The 21,616-nt window shown below is 33.7% G+C and overlaps 1 protein-coding gene across 1 annotated transcript; it reads right to left on the bottom strand.

Moving 5' to 3' along the window:
- Nucleotides 1-1,222: 1,222 nt before the first annotated feature.
- On the bottom strand, nucleotides 1,223-20,741 carry LOC133182344 (uncharacterized). The gene is made up of 14 exons (XM_061317154.1): nucleotides 20,577-20,741; nucleotides 14,892-15,181; nucleotides 13,583-13,699; nucleotides 12,467-12,553; nucleotides 11,250-11,327; nucleotides 9,422-9,658; nucleotides 8,953-9,117; nucleotides 8,214-8,406; nucleotides 7,323-7,449; nucleotides 6,548-6,702; nucleotides 3,601-3,794; nucleotides 3,343-3,424; nucleotides 2,160-2,269; nucleotides 1,223-1,900 (listed from the first exon to the last, which is right to left on the bottom strand). Exons 1-14 carry the CDS (start codon nucleotides 20,689-20,691, stop codon nucleotides 1,874-1,876), a joined length of 1,977 nt encoding a protein of 658 aa, XP_061173138.1. The 5' UTR covers nucleotides 20,692-20,741; the 3' UTR covers nucleotides 1,223-1,873.
- Nucleotides 20,742-21,616: the final 875 nt, after the last annotated feature.

The raw sequence follows: 21,616 nt of genomic DNA, 5'->3' as shown, positions 1-21,616 counted from the left end.
CAACCACAAGTACGCGAGACACAAAAGAAAACGTCATGTTTTTTTTAATGAATGTGCCATGAACTGACTACTTGTATTCCAAGATTGAAGGTTTACCTGCAGAGTTCTTTGTCTCTTTGCCGAAGTTCATTTGTTATGTTACACGTAATCTGAGCAGCAGATCTTCTATCTGCATTCAGTGAAACATACAATGACGTACTAATCAATTATACAATATTTAACTTAACACGGTCATTAAAATTTATACAGATATAAACAACATGAACAATAAAATGTCAGAAAGCATTTCATTGTTTAAATAAGCACGACCTCAGGTTAAAGTTGTCATTAGATATATAAATGTTAATCATACAATAGAATGATTTCAATACTTAGTGTCAATCTTGATGCCGTTAGTCAAAGCCTTACAGGAGACTAATTTTCTTAACACCTCTTTGCGTGATAAGAATCACTCATGTACAGTAAAACGTCTGTATGAGTGATTCTGCCATGAAGCCCAAAAGTGGCCATTTAATTAAACTATGTACGTAATTTCCAAAAGAAAATCTAGGATTAATTGAATGAAACATAATGACTTTTAATTAAACTTAATTAAAGAAAAGAAGTAAATTAGAAATATTTCACTTATATATGTAAAAATATTTTAAGAAGTGAAAATGGAGACATTTCTTTGGTTATGTATAAATCAAAAAACAGTTCTCAATTAAAAATATAATTTTGCAATGATTTGTGAACAGTAACTTTTAAATACCATTTCTTGTTTATTAAACCGTTTGAAAAGAAATCTGTTTTTGCCATACTTCAAATTATACGAATTCGATATTTCAGCATACAAATTTTAAAATTAATACAATTCTTCACACATTAGATATGAAAAGGGAGACAATGTGATGGAACAGATCAGGATTCAAACTGGGTCCTCAAAATTTTAGAAAAGTGCTTTACCAATTGAGCAATTTAATCAACCCCTTACTGCTTTACTCCTTAAATGTCATCACTAGTCATCACCCTCCAAAGAAAGCAACCCAGACTCCTCCCTGCCACATCTTTTACCTGTTAATTCCAGTGAATGATTAAGCACCACCAGGAAGGGAGAAAATTCAGCAGACAAGACCTGAATCAAACCTAGGCCTACTGAATCAACTGAGATATCACTGGCCACCGGCAAACAAACCCCTAGACCATCGCAATATTCTTAAAAATAATAATATAACAAAATCAATAATAATAATAGTAAAACTTTATTTAAAAAAATGTAACATGATTAGTACAAGAAATATTCTTTCCCAGGGCCTCCTGACCATAAACATAAATATACATACATGTAGACAAACAATTGATAATCACAAATTATTTAGACATTGTTTCATTTTTAATTTATTGCTTGAAGGCATTCAGAGTGTTGGAGCCATTTTTTTATGTACAGATAAATCATTCCATTCAATTTCACTGAGTATGATAGGATGAATTTTCAAAAAATTGCTTTTATGAATTTGTATGCACAAGTCAAAGCTGGAATCAGATCAAAGATTGTATTGATTATTACATTGAAATTGAAACATGCTATGTAAGTAAATTGGACTGGAGTTAAAAAGGGATCTATATAACAAAACTTATTTATGTACAGTGAGGTGCTTACAGACTGTGAACCAATCCATTTTTTTTTAAGAGAAGCTGTAAGGGCACATCATGGGGATCATCTTTTAAAATTTATCATGCATTAAGCAATCAGTGCACTTTACTCATTTATCATCAATGCAAAAGTCAAAATATGTAAAATCTGGATATAAAATTTGCTTTAATGTATCAAACAGGTGTCCATTTAATTGCATTCTGACTAAATAGTCTTTTTTTTAAATAAATGTATGTCATCTCATCCTTTCAGATTTTTAATGTCAAGCTGAAAAGAAAAAAAAAGTCATGATTAAACAAACTCCTGTTTTCAATGATCAATATAAATTACTGTATCTATAAGGATTATAATTTTGAAAGGTAATTGTTAAACATTTGAGGTAAGATTGACAGTGTGTGTTATTCCACACTACCGACATCCTCTTGACTGAGCATAATTTATACCTGCTTCACTAAAAATGACCTTATTAGGGTCATAAGATGAAAAATGTTATTATGCACATTTCAGTGATCAAACAGAGACTTACAGACATGTGTTTATCAGCTGGCTCAAAGCCAAATACTTTAGCAAAGAAATAGAATTCCCCATCCAGGGCTGTCTGTATATTCTCAGCTTTTCTGAAACCATGTTGCTCTCCTGAAATATATTAAAGGATAATATGTTTATTGTTTGGTGTGCAAGAGTTAATATAGGAAAACTGTAGAGAATACCACAATTATGATAGAATTAGTGAATACACATTTTGCACCTAATCTAAGTTCATGTTATATCCTAGCTAATTTAACTCCTCAGAAAAAAAAAAATTATGAATGTCTTACAATAATCATGATAAAATAAAAGCATGAGGTCGATAAAAAAAAATCTACAGGTTCTAAGGCACAGCTGCATCTAAGGTCAAACACTGCTGCATTGATGAATTTTATTCATGTATTGATCAGTGGAAGAACTTGATTTTCTATTTTTCAAGCAGAAAAGAAGATGTTATTTCCCTTTTGCACCCATACTCTGAAAATGTCAATTTTCTATTAGAAAGTTAATATCTATCTAGGTATGACAATATTTTAACATAGTTAAAATAATGGCTTTTCTGTTCCTGAGAGGAAGATTTTTTTAAAAAAAATTTCTGAATATTTTAATGTAATACATTGATCACCAATTGTGTCCCCACCCTAAATCTACACTACCTGAGAATGATTCTATATAAATATGACTAATAATTGCTTTCATGTTCTTGAGAAGAAAATTTTTCCAGATTTTTGCTACATGTTCCTATGTAAAACTTTGATCGCCCATTGTTGCCTTACCCTTTACCTCTGGAGGGTCATGATTTGTACAAATTTGAATCTACACTATGTAATGAAGCTTATTTATAAGTTTCATCTCATGTGGCACAGTGGTTTTTGACAAAAGATATTTACAAAGATGCCATTAAATTTTCCCTAATTCTTAATTATCTCCCCTTGAAAGAGGACATGGGCCTCCATTTGAGCAATTTTAAATCCCCCTTACCCAAGAATGTTTTGTGGCAAGTCTGCTTGAAATTGGTTGAAAAGAAGTTAAAAATGTGAAAAATTTACAGATGAAGAGACAGACAAAATGTGATTTAAAAAGCTCAATTGAGCTTTCAGCTCTGGTGAAAGCTCAGGTGAGTTAAAAATCAAATAAAAAAAAAAAGAAATGCTATTTTCTGCTCTTTTTTATTGCCTTACCTTTGAACATGACCAATACTGTTGGCAAGCCTTTGGCTTTTACAGCTTCATACATCATTTCTGCTTGATTTGGTGGAACAATCTGAGAATTTACGTATTCACAGTAGATTAATATACTCCATCATATAACTTCCCAATATAATGAAAATTATCAATATTCAAATACTGAATAAAGATGTCATTTTTTGACCTAATCATTGCTGATAAAATTTGTGCATTTTTTAGATTCAATTTACATGTATATATTAAATAACTAACCTTGTCTTCATCTCCCTGAAAGAATGCCATTGCACAGTTGAGTTTATCAACATAATGGATAGGAGAGCGTTCATCATAAATCTTTTTGGTTTCTTCACTGTAAGGAGCAACAAGGTTATCAATGTACCGACTCTCAAATTTGTGGGTATCTCTGACCAGTGCCTCAAGATCTGCTACACCATATAGACTGGTACCTATGAAAAAGATTGAAATTCTACAATGGAGGTGAAAAAACTCAAAACATTATTTTAAAATGTGCCAAAATGAAACCCCAGTGCATTTGACAACCAAGATGCAAAGAGTTTCGAAAGGAGTTAGGATTGATGTAGCTGGTACTTGTACAATGTACATGCATTTGCTCTAAAAGTTTTTTTATGCCTCAAGATCACAGATCTGGAGGCGTATTGTTTTTGTACTGTCTGCAAATCTGTCATTTCTGTCAAAAACTTTAGCTTTCCTAGAAACTTTTGAACCATAGAACTTACAGTCTTATATATATACAATATATAATATATATGAGAGCACTAATATTTTTCCAAAAAAAATTTAAATCACTTATTTTTCTGAAGAAAAGATCAGACATGTTAATTGAGCCAAAACAATATACATTTTGGTTCCTAAAGTATTGAAAATGCATATAGTTCCTACTGTGTATTCCACCGCACAGTAGGGTATTTAATATTGCAGATTTCCACTGGATTTCATTAAGGAAATTACACTGAATATAACTAAATATTTTTAATGCAAATGGATTGGATTCAGTATTTTCAATGACATTTTAGACATTAAATTTAGAGGTTTGAAAAATATACTCGGATGTCGGTCTTTGCGTACTAGTATCTGAAAATCTTGTTTTTTAATTATTCGATTTCAATAAATTTACACTGGCATCAGATATTTCACAAGTTCAATTTGATAATAGTTGTGAATTAATTTACCTTAAATTTTGCTTTTAAACAGCATTTGTATGATGTTCTGTTTACAAATCGCTTTCTTTTGTACTGATCTTATTTTAATATAAAGGTATTATTCCATTAAATTTCAGAAGGTATTTTCAAAGCTTCTGTCAGAAAAAAAAATTATTTACCTACCTACCTACCCAACTTGAGATTTTAGGGTCGGGTTAGGGGAAACAAAGATATTTTTTAGTGATGGCCTAAAAGTGGATAGGCCTACTGCTTTTGTGTACATCTATGAGAATTTCTTAGTCCATCAATTTCTTAGTGCCTTCTCAATAATACAGCTATATATTAACTCACTGATTAAATTTATTTTGCATTGCTACCGGTATATGAACTGAAAATTGCACTGAAAACTGTGCAATTACTTGTGACTACTAGTGATGGGACATCGGGTAATTTTTTTAACTGATCATCGGTTGGAATTGGTTACTGCTTCCGATGTGATTTTTCTGATTATAATCGGATGTAATAGTTTTGTATATAAAAAGCAGACTATTACAAGTATTTCATTTTATTTCTTTAACATGAATATATAAAATATATTGTTTTCTTTGTTGTTTTGCTTCTTTTACACTTTCTATATTTGTACCTTTTGGTTCTTAATCACCTATGCTTTGTGCTAGTTGGCTTTATAACACATAAGATGCCATTTTTCTTTCATTTAATTTTAAACTGGGAACGGATAATTCCAGATTGTATTTTATAAAAAGTTCGTTACTGATGATCGATTATGAAAAATAATAATTGATCATCGGAATTGGTAGCATTTTTTCATCGACAATCGATGTTCTCTGATTATTGGTACAACACTAGTACATTGTAACTATCAAGGTCCTGTAATTTAAGACAGGGATGGTTAAGATATAGTTGTGAATTACTCATGACATTTTAACACACACTGAACAACACCAAAGATCATAACAGTAGTGAGATAAATCCTGATTTAAATCAGTAGAACATCAATTATTTACCATTTATATTATGTGATTGATCTGTATAACCACATATACACTGTAGTCTTCAAACACTCAAACCACATCAAAACTCAAATAAAATGCAGTGAAATTGATTGATATGTCCACAAAGTATGCCCGGCCTGGACTGTTCATGAGGCTGGCCTTACCATGTACTAAGTACCTCAATTTTAAAAGACAGGATTGCAAATACCACCGAAACACTCTTAATTAGTCATGGTATATTTTATTAACGAAATGTTTAAAGAGTGTAGGATTCTAATAAGCTAAAGGCATAATGTTGATAAGTTGTTTTATAACACTGTAAACGAAATAATCCTCTGTGACCACATGTTATGGGCACAATACGCTTGAAAATCACTGTAGAACAATTTCAGCCATTCTGATAAATGCAGATTTTGATGAAATTTTATTTTATGAAAGTTGATAAACATAAAAAAAATTGAATAAAAACTTTTCAGTCGGCTAGATTTTATTGGGTCGGTCGCATTAGGGGAAACAAAGGTTTTTTATTTTGGCCTTACAGTTACTTATTTGTTTAAACCGTGCATCCCTCCGAATCATTGTCTTTCATTATAAATGGACACTTTTGGGGCATTTGTGTTTATCAAGCACATCTTGTTTTACACTTTTTTACACAGGATTACTACATGAATGCTCTTGTCTGATTCTTATACACTAGCTTCTGTATTCTGGAGAGTTGCTGCCACTGGTGTTAAAGTTCATTATTAATCCATCTGTGCATTGTTATCAGATGTTTGTCTAATACATTCAGAGTGAAGAATCTTTTTAATGACATGTGTCCTTCAATACTAATCAATGTTCTTTTGTTTAATACTTCCATGTATACATACACAAAAGGGAGACAACTAACGGGTGATTTGAAAAATCACATAAAAAGTGAAAAACTTGTGCAATAAAAATGTTCTCCAGAGTGCTAGCTGACACATACTGTTAATATTTCCCAATGGTTGGAATGAACTGAAATATTTTCTGTCAACCTTATTTTACCTGCTTTAAACACATTCTTGAAGGCCAGACAAGCCAGTGTGGTATATCCCCCTGCTGATCCCCCATCAATACACAGACAATTCTTGTCCACTTGACCTTCATCAGCTAAAGACTGAGCCCCTGTGCAGCAGTCATCAACATCATATATTCCCCATCTAGTAAAAAGATATTATAGATGAAAGATTTTAGAGATGTAAATTGTGCATGGGATATAACTATGGGTGAGAAGCCAGTCATGCCATTGACTGTCATTGAATGCCAGTCAGTCATATTTTTTTTAAAAAAAAAAAGCATCCAATTAGTGGTTCAAATATTTTTACAACCTTTAAAACACATCCATTTGTTACAGCCATTTAAAGAATGTTCAGTTATATTGTTTTTGTGATAGAAGCCTTTCACATAAGCTTTTTTTATTTCAGGTTCAGCAGTTCTTGAGAATGTTTAAAATGACCTGTGACAGTCTATTTTCATTATTTCTTTATTATTTCCTATTGGAAAATTTTCATTTCAAAAAAAAAGAAATAATAATTTTGAATCCCCTTCATCCAAGGATAATTTGAGCCAAGTCTGATAATGGTCCAGATTTTCTTGAAAAGAGACATCAAAATTTGTGGAAAAAGATCAGATGACAGACAGATACCAATAAATGATAGACATACTTTTGATCAGAAAGGCTCACTTGAGCCTTTGACTCAAGTGAGCTAATAAGAATACCTGTACATGGACATATACTAAATTTTAGATATTCATTGCTTCTTTGATATACAATAATTACTTTGTTTTGAGTTTGTTTCTGTATTGTGTACCAAATCCATTACTTCCTCTGTAGTTAACATCCAATACAGCAAAACCTCGACTTGTAAAGTACTGAATGAGAAGCCTAAGTGTGTTAGGGCTGTAACCTACAACACAAAAAACAAAATTAAGGGATTACTAGTACTGCTTCAAATAAGAACAGTTACAGGTAAAAAGGTTTGTTCATCATATACAGTAAAACTCATTTATAGAAAAGTTCAGGGCTTTTTTTTTTTTTGGCTATATGTAATTTGCTTTATCTGTATGACAAATTTGTTGAAATATATATAGCAAATTTGCAATATACATGTTTTCCTTCAAGTATAACTATCAAAATATGTTCAGGGAAGTATTAAATCATAACAAAACTTACAATGGGGTACTAAAGTTTTCAGATGAACTGAATTTCAAAACACTTGGGAAAATAATGTCAGTTTAATATTTTAAAGATTTTAAGACTTCTTTATAAATATGTAAATAAAATTATTTTTAAACCTCTACAGGACACAAAATCAGTTCAGAGAGGAAAACATGTTATATAACACATACCAATATTATAAATGGTAATATTGTCCATCTGTTACAGTGCATGTGCACCACACTCAGAATTTTAACCATAACTGATAACAATTTGTCAACTTGCTGCAGAATCATTTGATTGGTTGAAAAGTACAAGTAATACCCATACACATATGTAGACTAGTGAGGTCATCAGAAAAGTCTTGTTACAAGTCAATTAGAATACATATTTCCTATTGTTTGAGAGATACAGGGCTGTGACTTGAATTTTTCCTCTTGTCCTAAGCCCCACCCCCTATCTCTCCTACAATAGGAAACCTGTTCTAAATAAAGTCAATGAAATTTGACATACTTGTTGGTCCTCCATGTGCCTTGACAAGGAGTGGTGGAAGGGTTCCATCAGGAGCCTTGTAATCCTTGTTCTTTGGGGTATACAAGAATCCATAGCAGACATCATTGTCCGTAGTCTTCCAGCTGTAATCTACAGGGATACTGAAATAGTCCTTGTCCAAGGATAGCGATTTTGATTCCCTTATTCCCTTCACCTGAAATTCATTTGAAACACAAGATGTGTTTGTGAAATACATGTACTGATGCCCCTGAATGGCAGCTTAGGGCAAAGGTAAAGTTTCTTAAATGCAAGTCAAACTCCAAGGTCAATAGATCAAAAATGTTGGTACCCAGAGAAAAGTCTTGTGTCAAAGAATATAACTGTGAATTAAATAAGAAAACCCTTACACCAACCATTCAAAAGGTGCAAGGTTAAAGTTTTTAAAAAGTAAGTCAAACGTCAAAGTCAAATGGTCAAAATTAAGGTGCCCAAGGGAACCTCTTGTCACAAGAAATACAATGTGAAATATGAAAGCCCTAGCACCAAACATTCAAAAGTTATGGTCAAGTTAAAATTTTCACAAGCAGGTCAAATTCCAAGGTCAAGGATAACAGGCCCAAATTGTTGGTGCCTAAGGGAAGATCTTGTCACAAGAAATACATGTGAAATATGAATAGTCAATTGAGTCATGTGTCCTGCTTCTCCTTAAATTAATGTCCACCATGAAAACTTAATAAATTCCTTTGTAGGGCAATCTTACCTCTCCATTTTGTGTGTTCAGCTGTACTATGCAGGGAAATTTTGTAGGGCTTCCCACCTCACAGTATAATTTTCCATTCCAGCCAAAATTTAGCATGTTATAAGATGTGTATCCCACCTCTATCTTTTTGCATTCCTTTGTTTTGACATCCAACTTCATAATTTCCTGTGAAGAATTACAAATTATTAAATTTTGTAGCACATCACAAATTGTAAGAGTTAATATGAAGAGCTACAGTAGATTGTACATGTACAATACATTTTTAACCCTTTCTTGTTTTGGAAAAGTAGTATTTTCAAAATCTGTTAGAGATGACATTAAAGTAAAAGAAAATATACAATATTAATTAACCTTCCAGAAAGAGGAATTTTTTGTATGAATGTTTGTATTGAAATATACATGTGCTATTACCTGCATGCAATTATAACAAATATAATGCATTAATGAGATACAGATATCAAAGCCTTACCCCTTTCATTTTCAGAATGACATTGCCACTGCCAGAGGGATCGATTGCATAATCAGGTCTTCCAAACACCCACTGACACCCTCCCACCTCTGCCTCACAGGGGAGCAAATTTTGGTGATTCCCCTCTGGGGAGCACTGATACAGGTTCCACCACCCTGTCTGATCACTGATGTACAGGAGATCTCCATTAGGACTCCACATGGGCTGCATCACATTGATTCCCTCACCTCCTGCAACCTACAATCAAAGTACTGAGATGTCTAAGAGCATTCTTTCCACCAACTTTTTTTGAATGCACTTATAACCTCAGGAAGGAGAAATTTTAGATGCTGATTTCAATAGCTGAGGATTTATTTAAATTATTAGATATCTGAAAATCAATCCGAGACAGAACAATGAAAATCAATGCCCAAAGAATACAACATGGTTACTTACAGCTGACACCCTAGCTTATAATGAATTCACATTTACAGTATAGTGATTTTTTAGGCAGTTCCATATTAATCGTATATATATATATACACACTGAAATCTCGTTATCTTGAATCGATGGAACAGAGGAAAAACTTTGAGATATCCGAGGATTTGAGATATTGAGAATAAAATACTTTTAATAATAAGTGATAATAGGACTTCAAAATTACTACGACATATCCATGGTATTTGAGATACCGAAGTTCAACTGTATGTGTAGAGAGAGAGAGAGGGAGACAGAGAGAGATGCAATATATAACCTTGGTTTAAAATAAAATAAAAAATAAATTTAAAACAGTGAAGTACTCAGATTTTTTTCTTAGACCTCTAAACATCCTTGCTGGTGATATGTACATCTCATAGTAAAAATTTCTATGTTTATCTTATCCTTTATGTACTAAGAGCTCTTGTTACATTCTCTTTCTCAGCCCTGATATATGTTGCAATGGAGGAGAATTCAAATATCCTGTAAGTGTATGGCTGTTTTTACAATATGTCTTGTACATGGTTTCAGTGTTAAGTTTTAGTCTGAGGTAATTTAGCATATTCATTGTTCCATCTGTATAAGGTAATTCCATTTCTAATACTTTACACTTGAACAATTTAAAATCAGCCATTCTTTAAAAAAGAGTCCCATGCTTTTGATGTCTGTGTAATCTTATACCAACAAGCACAGATTTAAATAAGGTAATTATAACAAAGGTCTTCAAATCTTGTTATATATATATATATATATATATATATATATATATATATATATATATATATATATATATATATACCCCTTGGCAATCAAAGACATCAATTAAATAAACTATCATGAAAGCTATGTAATCAAAACAAATCAATTGTACATCTGAAACTCTAGATCCAGTTGTACATGCACCTGATGCAAACAAATAGCGGCAAACAAACAATTTGTTTGTTGAAATTTATTATACATGTATATATCTTTAACTGACTATTTAATACTGAGAATATATGATGTTCAGTTAGATTTTGAATTTTATCTTAATATGTTACTGACCTCGAAGCAAATCTTGTTAGCTAGGACTTTGCTGGGATGAATTTTGGAACACAATTAGTTTGTGATCTAATACAGACTCTTCCAGGGTGTGAACTGGAAATTTATACAGGAACTTTGCTTTGCCCAATACTGATTTCCATTTCATACCCTGGATGACTCTGTATTGAGTCAAAAACTAAGTGTTTAAGTAATAATATGCTTGCAATATGATATAATACATATTTTTTGTAAATGTAGCACAGAATTCCATCTTAAGATACTGTCATATACACATTTCTAATAATCCAGATACTGTAACTTATGCATAAAATGAACTTCACAACCAACCTGTTTGGCAGATCCTGGAACAATCTCATCTCCTCCACTGGAAAGCTCTCCAACAAACAATGCTGTACTATCCCAAGGCTGAAAAAAACATAACAAAAAAATAAAAAAATAACTTGTCTTTCCAACTTGTAAAAATAGAAAATTGAGTTATTTCCCTTTTCACTATGTCAATAAAATTGAGCAATGTGGCAGTTTTTGACCTGATGCGGCAGTGCCTGAGAAACTATTGATTAATTTTTTTTGGCTTGAGGATGCTTCCATATAAATGTGACTAATCATGACCTTGCTGTTTCTGAGAGGAAGATTTTAAAAAGATTTTGCCATGTATGCCTATGCAAAACTTTGATTGGCCATTGTGGTCCCACCCTACCCCCAGGGGTCATGGTTTGAAAAAATTTGAATCTACAATACCTGATGATGCCTTTAGATAAACATGACTAGTCATGGCTTTGCTGTTCTTGAGAAGAAAATTTTTAAATATTTTTCCTGTGTATTCCTCATGTAAAATTTGATCAGCCATTGCAGTTCCACTCTATCATCAAGTGTCATGATTTGAACGAAATTGAGTCTACACTACCTGAGGATGCTTCCATACAAATATGACTGACCACTGCTTTACTGTTCTTGAAAAGATGATTCTTAAAGATTTCTCCTATGTCAACCTTTGATCTGCCACTGTGGCCCCAACTTATCTGGGATTATGATTTGAACACATTTAAATATAAACTACCTGAGCATGCTTCCATATCAGTATGACTAATCATGGCCTTGTTGTTGTTCTTGAAAAGAAGACTTTAACAAATTTTTCCCTATATATTCCTATGTAAAACTCTGATCCCCCATTGTGGCCCCACCCTACCCCCGGTGGTCATGATTTGAATAAAATTTAGTCTACACTATGTAATGAAGGTTCCTTATAAGTTTCAACTTTTTTGGCCAAGTGGTTCTTGAGAAGAAGATTTTTAAAAGATGCCACCAAATTTTCACTAATTCTTAATTTAATATCATCTATTGCAAGAAGGCGTGACAACTCATTTGAACAAACTTCAATTCCCTTCACCCAAGGATGCTCTGTGGAAAGTTTGGTTGAAATTGGCCCAGTGATTATGGAGAAAAAGTTGAAAATGTGAAAAGTTTACAGATGGACGATGGACAAAATGTGATCAGAAAAATTCACTTGAGCTTTCAGCTCAGGTGAACTAAAAACTGCCCATTACCATGTTAGGGTGATTCCACTGAACCCAAGCTAGCTTCTTTCCATCTGGTGAAAATCTGGGACTGGAGTAAAAATCACAACCACTGGCCTGTTTAATTACAAACTTGATAGAATTACGAATATATCACACCAAAATTTTGTTTTATTTCCTTTAGTTCATCTATTAACTTTATTTCACTACTGTGGCACAGTATATTGCCATGTGTTTACTGTATCCTAATGGGTACAGTTTAGAAAATTTTCTCTACAAGCTTCTATAAAAAGGCTCAAGATAGTTGGAAATTAAGAAAATTGACCGGAGAATTTTTTTTGAATTTTACATACATGTATATATTAGTATAAATCATGCTTCAAAAAATAAAAATCAAAATTTTACTACTTTGCCTTGATCGTATAGTGAACTGGTATCCATTTCAAAATATTGTCCAATTTTCATGGATTTACACACAATTATATAGCAAAATCACCTAATTTACACAGGAATGGACAATTAAAAAGAAAAGTACATGTATCCTGAGAAAAATTTGCTTTTAAATCATTTAATACTTTAGCCATCCCTCATTAAAAAGATGAGAAAAAGTGTTTCCTTCTCACTGCAGTTGTTTTTCAGACTCTGAAATTAAAGTTACATTTTACCTTCACACTTGAAATGTGAATTTCTGCACAGGAATGTCCATTATAAATCAAAATAAAAATAAATAGTTCTTCATATTTTATTCATTAATTTAAAATAATCCTAGACTACCAGTAGATAGAAGTGTCGATCTTATAGTCTTTTTTAATATATGCACATTTCAAGCCTTTGTGAGTACTCCGAGATATTTTAGTACAATATGACGTGATTTAACTTTGGCAATATATTATGCAATAGGTAATAACCAAAAGACTTGCTAACTCAAATGTTAGTGAAACTGACCCAAACATTAATGATGACTATCTGGATCTCTATGTGTGTATTTATTTATACCCATATTATAATCTGTATTCCATTCAGTACATTGTGTAATAGATTTCTTGACTTTTTTGTATGAAGATGGTATTTATAGGCATTGCCTGAGAAATCTCCCTTGTTCTTTTGCACCCTCCCCCCCCCCCTTCTTCCAGCTTCCTGACTTACCAGGACTGTTTGTTTCTGTGTCTTGGGGTCAATGGCTACCACTGTATTTTGAGGTTCTTTGGCCTCTTTCTTCTCAACAAGACTGTGGTCCTCCCGGATACAGTAGATTTTCCCTGTCTAACAAAAAAAATCAAGTATCATAAAAAAATCAACACTTCTTACCTGTAGTTCTTTTAGGTTAGCTATACTGTGTTCATGAAAGCTTTATGAATAAACAAAATAATTTTCATCACCTATTATAATTTTGTTGATCTGTTTGACCCCATTTCCTCTTCAGCAGAAAGTCTTTGGTTTTACACCACCAGACTCAGATTAGGTCAAAATTGCAATTCATGTACGTTTATATAAATCTTTCATATGTAACAGGAGAGGAGAAAAATGAGATGGACCAGACCTAGATTAGAACCCAGGCTCCCTGAATCTCTGGTCAGGTGCTCTACCAACTGAGCTATCTGGCCACTGGCCATTGAACCCGTCTGACCGCCACACATAGAATTAACAATACCCACATATGCTGGTGGCAGTTTCTTAGTAAGGAAAAGAAAGTTTAACTAGGGGGTTTGAAGACACCAAAGGTACAAGCAAATGAAGCACCATCCTATCAATCAACAATTCAAAAACTTTGATCTGATTCAGTAGGTCTTATTGTGACTAGTCTTGAGTGACCCCTCTTGTTTATGTACATGTATTCCCTTCAAGAAGTTTGCAATTTTGTGAAGGTATATAAATAATGCTAACTTTACATAACACCCATAACTGATCTTTATACTTGTTGGAACAATTAATGCCTTTTTGCAAAATTTCATGAACTCCCCCCCCCCCCCCCCCCGGGATTGATTTATTGTTCTGTGAGCTTAACCTACACCTTGTCTATTGTCAAGTATTTGTCCCCAACTAAGGCCTGCGTCTTTAAAAAATTGTTTGTTTGTCCTATCCTGACCGACTGGCTAAAAATGGCCCAACTCATACCTTTTTTTAAACCTCAAGGAAACAATTATTTTTTCAAATTCAATACAGAATTTCAATTTCATCCCATCAACAGCTATTTTACTTTTATAAATACATGTACCTTCAATTTTAATAGATTTTTTAAAATTTAGCATTAATGTTGAAAATTTCTGAGAAAAAAAATTCCTATCTACCTACCAACCCATGTTTTTTTTTTTTTATCCTGAGTCGTGGGAGGGCAAACAAACATTATTTTTAAGATGATCTAATAGGCATAACATGTCTCTAATATGAAATAGTTCCTATATTCAGCTAGAGATTGCAAAAAATAGCCAGTAAAACATCAATAAAAATGTCATACTTTAGAAGAAAGAGATCCATCAGCATATCTCCAGCCACAATCTTTTGGAGTTATGGCGACTGGTGTACAGTCTGGTGACTTCTGCATATACATCTGCTGATCAGAGAAGTTTGAGAAGTATACTGCTCCTTCATGTACAAAAAAAGCTCCCCCTCCATACTCATGTACCCTGGTTCTGGCATTAAAATCTTTTGGAGTCCATACTTTGAAATCTTTTTCATTCTCTTTCAGTGAACAGATAACATATCTTCCACCTTCATCAAAGCGCAGTTCACTCCAAAACACAGATCCTAAAATATTTTTTAATAACATACCAATATCTTTCAAAATATGGAGTCCTACTTACATTGCATTATACCAATACAGTAAAACTTGGTTATAAAGAACTCTCTTATAAGGAAATCTTGATTATAAGGAATTTTTTTTATGAATCCCCTTGGCGACTTTCATTATTTCCTTATATGGACAAAAGGAAACATGGTACTAATTAAAAAGTAAAATTTAAAGTCCCAGTGACTTCCTTTCACCAAGTTTTACTGTACATTGTTAAATGTCCATATTTTCATGAAATTTTTTCTACCTTGTTTACCACATAAAGGACAATTACTGCTATTTTCTTTTTTTTTTTTTTTAATTATTTCATGGATTCAATTCAATTGGAGAAATAAATGATAATAAACATCATAGGGAGAACTCATTTGTTAAAGACTTTCCCAACTGAATTGTGAGGAAAACCTTGGGCCATTCCAAGTTTTTTCTCTGTTTAGTGTCCACCCATCTTTCAAAAACCTACCTACCTATTCACAAAAAACACACAAGCCAAAAATTAAAACACAGAGTTAAAAGTCAGAAAAATGACACCATTCTAAGGATTTGATTTCAACAATCTATTTTTCTTATAGAAAGATCTATTTATTAGGAAAATGAAGGTATTAAATTCTTAATATATTCCTAAAATGACAGATTTTTTATAAATATAGAAAGAAATTGACAGAATTCAAAGGTTTTGACCAAAAGAATCAATTTCAGGGCCCCTGTTTTTGTTTGCTTTTGTGATCTGGGGTGCCAAAACCAAGGTGCACCCAGGTGCTAAACATAGAAAAAACTTGGAATGACCTTACTTTGACTAAATACAAATACAAGTATACAGTTTATTCTACTATTTTACTGGATTAAAATGCATACATTTGACATTTGGGGGAAGACATTAATCATTATGTAATGAATCGCCAATTAATGAAGATAAAGTAAATGATTTACTTTGAAGCACTTGAGTGTTTAAATAATGTTTAAAATCATCCATAGAAAAGAAAAACAGTTTCTGAAGTTTAATAGTTTGTTCTTACACTTCCCACAGAATACACTACACATTAAGTGTGGAAAACGGTTGCTTCATTATCAGCCAACAAATTAAGGCTGCAGAACATTACAGGGCTCTAATTGGCGATTAATTTAGTCGACATGGTGCCTAAAATTTTTGAGTGGTGCCTAAAATTTCTTCATAAGTCGCCAAATTGGCGACCATTTTAAATTTACTCCGCGATCATCAAATTCTGGAACTATAATTTTTTTTCAAAAAAGGAGAAAAGCAGTTAAAAAGTTAGCAATGGACATGTATTGTGTTTTCTTTGTCATCTTGTTTGTTTTCTTAGTCACGTACAAGCAAATGAAATTTCACATCGCATCAGTGCACATAAATCTCAGGTAGAGCAGATAAGACAATAGCTGAACCAGGTAATTAATCGATAATTGTGAAAAGTAGTGAACATGTGATGTGGTCAATTGTTTTCAATTGAATTCTCACTCGTTAGAGATATCGTCTTGACAGTAATGTTAGGTAGTTGTATACATACGATCATAAAATGTTAATTGTGTAAGCAATCCTTGATATTATTATATTTTAAAAGAATATTTCATTAGAACCAAGTTTCTTCAAAAAAAAAAAAAAGATTGATTTAAACATTTTGACTGTGAGTTTTACCATTGTTGCAAACCACAACCAAAATGTATGATCCTCTCCAATTCTGGCCTGTAGGAGAGAGCTTTATATGGGACTTCGGACAGTGGCTGAGACGATTAAGTTTTAACTGTATGGTTAAGTTAACTTTTGTTAACTTTTGTTATTTAATGGCTTATATGTGTTGTTGATTTTTTCTTAATGACTGCAATAAACCCCTTTTCCTTGACTACCCCAATTGGTCTTTATATTGACGGATATCAGCTTTTAAAATTGGCGCCTAAGAAAAACTTGCCTGGTGACTAAAAATTTTCATTAGCGACTTAATTTTTTTGATACGGCGCCAGCTGGCGCCTAAATTTTAGAGGTCACTTAGAGGCCTGCATTAACTGGCAAGATTGGAAATTTGCAGCTTACTTCATTTCCATCTCTTAAAGCAAAACAATTAAAGGTAGACATTGAAATGGGCGGGTACTATTCGGACATCTGAAAAAACATTGGATTGAAATTCTAGTTTGAAATTCATCTTCAATCCACCTAAGCTATTCTCATACACAAAGTGAAAATATTATGATCCAAAAGACAGATAATATCAGTTCCCAATTACCTAAATACATGTAGTTTGAAGTTAATGTATATTAGAGTTTTTAGCATATATTTTTAAGGACATGCAAAAGTTATAGAAGTTAAGAGATATTATTTTTCAGGGGATGGCCATTTGATTGGGGGGGGGGGGGGGGGGCAAATTTTGTCGAGTCAGATTATTTAATACGTTCATGCCTTTACATAACAGAAAATATTTATTTCTAGGATGACAATTAAAAGATATTTTTTCTTCACTAAAAAATGTTTAACAAGCAAGAAGGGGGTGGGGGGTCCAAGCTGAAAAAACTTTCTGATTTATTTCCAAGATCTTTCAACCCCTCTTCTTCCGAAACACTCACACACCACCAGGAATCAAATGTTTGTCCCTTTTTATTTCTTCAAAAACACTGGAAAAAAAATTCTAATTTATATGAATTTCAAACTATTCCAAAATCAAAATTATTTTTATTCTGGATCAATCAGTTAGGCTGTGCTTACAGGCATAGATGAGGTGGATTGTCATTTGAAAATGAATTTCAGACTAAAATTTCAAACCAATGTTTTCTCAGACGTCTGTGTAGAATTGCCCCAGCCCATTTCGTTTTCTATCATCAAATGTTTTGACTGTTACAGATGTAAATGACGTAAGCTGCATATTTCCAATCTTGCCATTTAATGTTCCGCAGCCTTAAGTATTTAAATACTGAAACTTAATTTTGAAAAAAAAAACAAGAGGCCCATGGGCCACAACGCTCACCTGAGTAACTTTGGCCTTGCTGTTTTTCACCTGATTTCTTCCCCCCCCCCCCCCCCCCCCCCGTAGTACTTATTGTGGCCCCACCCTTCCCCCAGGGGTCATGATTTGAATAATTAATATCTACACTACCCCAGGATGCTTCCACATAAGTTTCAGCCATTCTGGCTCAGTGGTTCTTGAGAAGAAGATTTTTAAAGATTTTTACTACATATTTCAATGTAAAACTTGGATTCCTTATTGTGGCCCCGCCCTACCCCCAGGGGTCATAATTTGATCAATTTAGAATCTACACTACCCAAGGATGCTTCCACGTAATTTCAGCCTTTCTGGCCCAGTGGTTCTTGAGAAGATATTTAAAGATTTTTACTACATATTTCAATGTAAAACTTGGATTCCCTATTGTGGCCCGCCCTACCCCTGGTGGTCATAATTTGATCAATTTAGAATCTATACTACCCCAGGATGCTTCCACGTAAGTTTCAGCCTTTCTAGCCCAGTGGTTCTTGAGAAGAAGATTTTTAAAGATTTTTACTACATATTTCAATGTAAAACTTGGATTCCCTATTGTGACCCTGCCCTATCCCCGGGGGTCATGATTTGAACAATTTAAAATGTATAGCACACTACTCAAGGATGCTTCCACTTAAGTTTCAGCCTTTCTGGCTCAGTGGTTCTTGAGAAGATTTTTAAAGATTTTTACTACATGTTTCAATGTAAAACTTGTATTCCCTATTGTGGCCCCACCCTACCACCGGGGGTCATGATTTGAACAATTTAGAATCTACACTACCCCAGGATGCTTCCACATAAGTTTCAGTCTTTCTGACCCACTGGTTCTTGAGAAGAAGATTTTTAAAGATTTTTACTACATATTTCAATGTAAAACTTGGATTCCCTATTGTGGCCCTGCCCTACCCCCGGGGGTCATGATTTGAACAATTTGGAATCTATACTACCCCAGGATGCTTCCACATAAGTTTCGGCCTTTCTGGCCCAGTGGTTCTTGAGAAGAAGATTTTTTAATGACCCCACCCAATTTTTGTATTTTATTGATTATCTCCCCTTTGTAGGAGACTTGGCCCTTTATTTTAACAATTTAAACCCCCCTTCCCCCAAGGATGCTTTTTACCAAGATTGGTTAAAATTGGCCCAGTGGTTCTTGAGAAGAAGTTGAGCCATGAGATCATTCTTTATCCAGAGTTGTTGTTCCCGCTATGCTCCCACATATATACACCTCTGACAATGCTTGTTTTACAAGATTCTTGAAAAATTTGTAAAAGATGAAAAATTGTATTAATTATCAATTTTAATTCTATTTCTTATAGGTAAACGGGATTTATATTAATCTATTACCCCTTAAAAGGATATTTTAATTAATTTTTTTTCAATATTTACTCCACAAAATAGTTCCCTAAAAACTATTTTTGAGGGATGATAGATTTAAAGGAAATGATAAATTATCATCTTTATCAATAATTACAATAGTTAATTATGCTGTATATGTAAAACGAGCGTTGACAGGGGTGTTACATGTAGTAGCGTAGCGGCAGACAACTCTGGATAGAGAGGTTGTATGTTCGTTAGCCCTAAAATTTGTTCGCCCTACTTCTCATTCGCCCAGAGTCCGATCGCCCTAAAACTCGTTTGCACAGGGTCAGTTTGCTTGTTAATATTGCAGAAAGTTAAATAATGAACCAATGGATTTTTTAAATAAATTCTATGTACATTGGTACATAAATTGCACACGGGAGACAACAGACGTATGCATGTGGTTACATTAAATACCTGTCCTATCAAAGACCCGGCAGACCAACAGAAATTAACGTCTCCGTCCTTTCCCTGTTTTCAAAACATAACGCAGATTGAAAAAAAACACCGATATGATATCTTAATTTCATTTACATTATTAAGTATAATTAAACCAATTAAGCATGTAAAAAGCATTAATATCTATCAAATTTGAATTATTTAATTAATATTACGGTAAATAAAAAAAATACTGTAGCAACATTTGAAAAAAAAAACACCAAGTCGTAAAATATTGAATAAAATTAATAACAAATGTTAATAGTTACTATATACTGTATATAAATCAGGGCGAACGAGATATAAGGCGAACAAGAATAATGGCGAACGGACTCATGCGAACAGGTAGATAGGGCGAACGAACCTGATACCGGATAGAGAATGCCATATGAAGCAAAAACACAAAATTCATTTTACAGCACAGGAGTCGGAAATTTTATCAATGAAGTGAAAATAAATGATAGATCTACTGATAAACAGGCATTTACCTGTGAGTTTCGCGAGCGTAGCGAGGATATATGCCTGTTTATTATTTACTTTCACTTTATTGAAAATTACCGACTCCTGTGTCACAGCGCACCTGCAGCTCCAGCAGGGTCCAAGCGAATCTCCTGAAAACTGACACTGCTCTCAGTGGCAAGTTTACTTGAGATTGGGGATTTCCAAGTTCCGTAGCGTGCTGTTGTTATCGACATCTTCCGCGAACAGCCAAAATTATGACGACCGAACAGGTCAGTTAGTCAGTTGGAAGAAGGATGATAAAATGGTGTCTAAATATTAGAACCCAGAACGGAAAGGACGTTTCTGCCCCTCTATGCAATTTTTTTCTATATATGTTAACATGCATTATGTCGATATAAAACATCAATATGTCAAATTGCAACATAAAAACTATGTTGACATGCGAGAAAAAATTTAATCAATTAAGCATTTGGAAAATACGGAAGCCGGTAAGTGCCAGCTAGAAAATATTTTATCTGGCGGCCGCCAAATACAGTGGCGCCGCGTTTATCCGGACGCTTCACCATCCGGACGATATTTTTTGGGAACCGATTTTTTCCACGTTATTTTGTCTCATTAATCCGGAAATTCGCGTTCCGTATCCGGACGGTCAATTTCTACTACAAAAAATTATAGTTCATTGAAAAAATGACTCGTTTATCCGGACGATAATTTTTCAAGAAACGACATTTTCACACTTATATGGTGTCCGGATAGGGCCATTTGCAAAAGCTCAACAGCGCGTTCAGAAAAAAGCGCCCTCGCGCTAACACACAACACGCTGTCACGCTAACACAAGTTCGCACAACACGCTGTCGCGCTAACACACAACGCGCTGTCACGCTAACACAAGTTCGCACAACACGCCGTCGCGATTACACACAACACGCTGTCACGCTAACACAAGTTCGCACAACACGCCGTCGCGATTACACACAACACGCTGTCACACTAACACAAGTTCGCACAACACGCCGTCGCGATTACACACAACACGCTGTCACGCTAACACAAGTTCGCACAACACGCCGTCGCGCTAACACGCTTTCAAGCAACACGCCGTCGCGCTAACACACAACTCGCATTCGCGCTATCACAAAGTTGTGTTAGCGAGTTGTG

The sequence above is a fragment of the Saccostrea echinata genome, unplaced genomic scaffold, assembly GCF_033153115.1.
Source record: "Saccostrea echinata isolate AGI-Se365-2 ecotype Australia unplaced genomic scaffold, CSIRO_AGI_Sech_v1 ptg000009l, whole genome shotgun sequence".
NCBI lineage: Eukaryota > Metazoa > Mollusca > Bivalvia > Ostreida > Ostreidae > Saccostrea > Saccostrea echinata.
Note: the sequence above shows the minus strand (reverse complement) of the source record. Positions and strands in the feature narration are given on the sequence as shown.